Below are 3,460 nucleotides of genomic sequence, written 5' to 3'. Positions count from 1 at the left end.
AGCGCCCCGCCGGAGGGTCCGTGCCTGCCGGCGTCGGGACGCGCTCCCTCCCCCTGCGCAGCCCCCCGTGACGCAGCTAGAAGTGTTCAGGGCCCAGGCCGTTAACGGGGCGGCGGGGGGGTGGCGCTACAGCGTCTGGCGCTTCCTTGCGCTTCCTAGGCTGCGAGCGCAGTCCCGTCCCGTCCCCCGTCCCCCTGGGGCTTTGAGCTCTCCGGCTGTTCTTCCGAAGGAGCTGCCTCCTGGGCACTTGGTTGCCATCGCTGGTTCTGAAATTGCGGCCGTTTCTGAATTTAGGCCTTAAAAGCACCTGGTAAGCTGCTTGGAGCAGCCGGGTGAAGATGGGAAAGGCTGCGCTTCTTCGGAAGCGTGAGTTAGATGCTGTACCGTAGTGGAAAAATTATTTCCACCACGAAGTCATACTTCGGGGCCATCCGTTTTGAGGAAAGCTGTTCTGGGGTCTCTGTGTAGCGGTCCACTTAATGAATGTGTTTCGGCCCTCGTTAGGAGACGTGAGCCTGCATACAGTGGAGTGTGGGCGTTTGTTGTTGGACTGAAATAGGCCACTGTTTTAGAAAAGGAGTCGCCAAATTATCTTCTATGCTTTATTGAAAAGTAGGTGCCCTGCTTCCTGGCGATGGTGTAAAGAAGGCTGGGATGTGCTGGAGACTAAGTGAGCTTTATAGCAGTCGCTTGCAGTCCTACAGACTGCGTAGATATTTGTGAAGTGGAGATACGGAATGCAGTTACAGCTGAAGAATGCTAGCGTTAGTAAAGCTTGAGGCATAGCGGATATTCTTGGCAGCCTTGAAAATCCACAACTGCTGTGAAAATTTGCTCTTTAAAAACACCTTGATTTTTTGAGGGCATCCATTTGAAAGCATTTCAGATTAAATAATGAATTTGCTAATTTCTGGGGCTCTGACAGCTCGTGTTTCTAAACATAAAGTGATTTGTAGGTTACTTTATATGGGGAGGGGAAAAGGGAGATTACAGGCTTAAAAACAGTAACACTTTGCGGTTGAATCAATAAAGATAGCTAAGAAAGACTCAAACACGAAGAGTAAAGTTTTATCTTAATTTGATCTTATTATAATGAGAGTACTTTGAAATTCCACATATTTTATCGTGCTATCTTTATTAAATAACTAGTCAAATTTGAAGTCTATATGTTGTCTAGGGCAAAGGTGTGTTATTTTTTTAGAATGCTAGTATTATGATTGAAAGTTGTGACTGTAACCACGAGTGAGTGAAATTCAACACTGAAAATAGTTGGTGGTGGTTTTTGGTGTTTTGTTTTTTTTTTCCCCTCTATAGAGTTCCATTCTGATCAATGGACAAGGGGACTAACCTGTCAAAAATGGCTGATATAACCAAGATAGAAGAACAGGAAGCAGAGAAGAGTTTGGATGAAGAAGTGGAGAAAACACCTCGTACTTTAGAGGCAGATTCAGGTATTGGTTGGGAAGGTGATAGTTCAACTTCAGGTACAGTGCTCTCCACCGAAAATGAAAAAGAAGTTGGTAGTGTTAATCAGGACGGCAGAGCACGAAGGAAGAACTTAGATTCTGAAGATGAACCTCCTAAGAAAGTAGTGAGTATCATTTATTTTAAGCTATGTTCAAATCCTTGTTTCAAAGCCTTAGATTAAGAAAAGATTGAAAATATTTATGCTAAATGTATGTGAACCAGCATGAAACACCAAATGTCCAAGTTTGTGGGTTTAGTGCACAGTGCAGAAGTTACGTTGGGTTTAACGGAAGAGAAAGAGGGCTAGTAATTAGAATGTTAAGAAAACTGATCTCAGCACATGCTTAGTCTAATTCTAAGATTATCGTTCCATCATCTATGTGGTAGCAATCTGGTAGTGTAGTGTAGGGTTTACTGGCATTAGTCCAAGTCCCGTATCTTGAATTGATATATTTTGTATGTTGTTATCCCGTGTGTTAGTATTTGTGCATGGGAGGTTCTTCTATAAGATAATTTTGTCCTTTAACTTCCTCAATAAGGTATTGTATAATTTGAAAATTCTACAAACTGCATCCTCTGTGATATAATTTCAGTATGATTTGTTAGCAAAGTGAAGTACTGAAAGGTTTACGGACATGGTGGTTTTTTTTTGTGTAAGACTGCAAGAGTAGCACAGACATGTTTTGTTTTGTTTTGTTTTTTTTTTAAGACTGCGAGAGTAGCAGAAAATGTTTGTCCTTTTAACTGGGAGGGTGAAAAGGGTAATGTTTTATATGATGCTGTCCTTTATTACGTATGAGCTTGTAGAAACTGGTGCTGTAATATCCAGTCTAATTTTGACCTTTTGGGATATTTAAGTATAATTTAAAAATGTCTTTGACGTAATGTTTTGTTTTTGTGTTCAGAATTTTTCCAGGATGTTAATTTATGGCTAAGCAGTCTGGTAAAATAAAGGGTGCCCTTTGTTGTGGTAGAAACATTATTAACCCTTTCATCTTTTTAATAAGGTAGTTCTGGTATAAGGTTTAGGTGGACAAGAAATACATTGGTTTTGTGTAGCTTAAGGCTGTAGAGAGGTGATTGCATTGAACGCAGCTGCCAGCTTCTAGCTGTTATCACTGATGGCTGTTTGCAACTGTGCTTGCAGCAGCTGAGCTGTATTAATGGGTTGTATGAATATGTCCTTCACACTTGCTAAAGTCAGCCATTCTAGCTTACATCACCTTCAGTGGCCACTGAGGGAGCCATCTGTGCTTACCCTAAAAGGGACTAGAAATGGTCAAAATATTTGTCAGTATCAGTCATCTGAGTGTGGTAATAAACAGATGATGGGGTCATAGAGTTTCCAGACAAGTATGTCTGTGTTCATTCTGAAGGTTACCAAAATTATATGAAACACTGAAGAATTCATGTAATATATGAAAGTCAGTCAAACCTTCTTTTCCCTTGAGGAACTGCTGTTTGAATAATAAGATACCGGGATGTTGACTTCTGTAGTCAACTGTTGGGAATGCTTTTAATTGCTGTGTGAATTCATACTGGCGGGGGCTTTATGGCATGTTTGTGGGTTTTAACTGAGAATCCTTCATTCTAGTTTGTACTGTTATTTCAAACACTTTTGTGCCTCACAGAATTTGTGTTGGTTATCCATGTTCTGTTACTTTGTATTTTATTTATAATTTATTTTAATTTCATGTATATAATTGAAGATTATTTTCAAGGTGAAGAAATGTTAGCATAATATCTGGGTGTAGACTGCTTCTCTGTGTCACATGGGACAGAAATTTCTTGGAGTATTTACAGTTAAGGCTAAACCAGACATTTTTACAGCTAACTGTTAAGCATTAAATGGGATGCATTGTCAAGTCATTACTCTCATTCCCTTACCATGGTCTGTTTAAAGCTCTGGCAGTGGGATCATCCACTTAGGGCTTTATGCGTGTTGTGGTTTAACCTCAGTCGGCAACTGAGCACCACACAGCTGCTCGCTCAC

The 3,460-nt window shown here is 40.8% G+C and overlaps 1 protein-coding gene across 3 annotated transcripts in view; it reads left to right on the top strand.

Annotated features, from left to right (window-relative positions):
• The first annotated feature begins 232 nt into the window (after window positions 1-232).
• RNMT (RNA guanine-7 methyltransferase) overlaps window positions 233-3,460 on the top strand; it is a 29,360-nt gene continuing 26,132 nt past the window's right edge. For 2 of the 3 annotated variants that reach the window (XR_002086257.1, XM_019473359.1), the window contains exon 1: window positions 1,285-1,591. Coding sequence is in view for 2 of the 3 variants with exons in the window: in XM_019473359.1 (XP_019328904.1) it covers window positions 1,331-1,591 (261 nt within the window). In the remaining variant the exon portion in view is untranslated. Of the gene's footprint in view, window positions 311-1,284; window positions 1,592-3,460 lie in introns of those variants that run through there. The other variant, XM_019473358.1, reaches the window with a different exon arrangement.

This window comes from Aptenodytes forsteri, unplaced genomic scaffold, assembly GCF_000699145.1.
Source record: "Aptenodytes forsteri isolate BGI_AS27 unplaced genomic scaffold, ASM69914v1 Scaffold229, whole genome shotgun sequence".
Taxonomy (NCBI): domain Eukaryota; kingdom Metazoa; phylum Chordata; class Aves; order Sphenisciformes; family Spheniscidae; genus Aptenodytes; species Aptenodytes forsteri.
The sequence above is the reverse complement of the archived record's forward strand: the minus strand, read 5'-3'. Positions and strand labels throughout refer to the sequence as shown.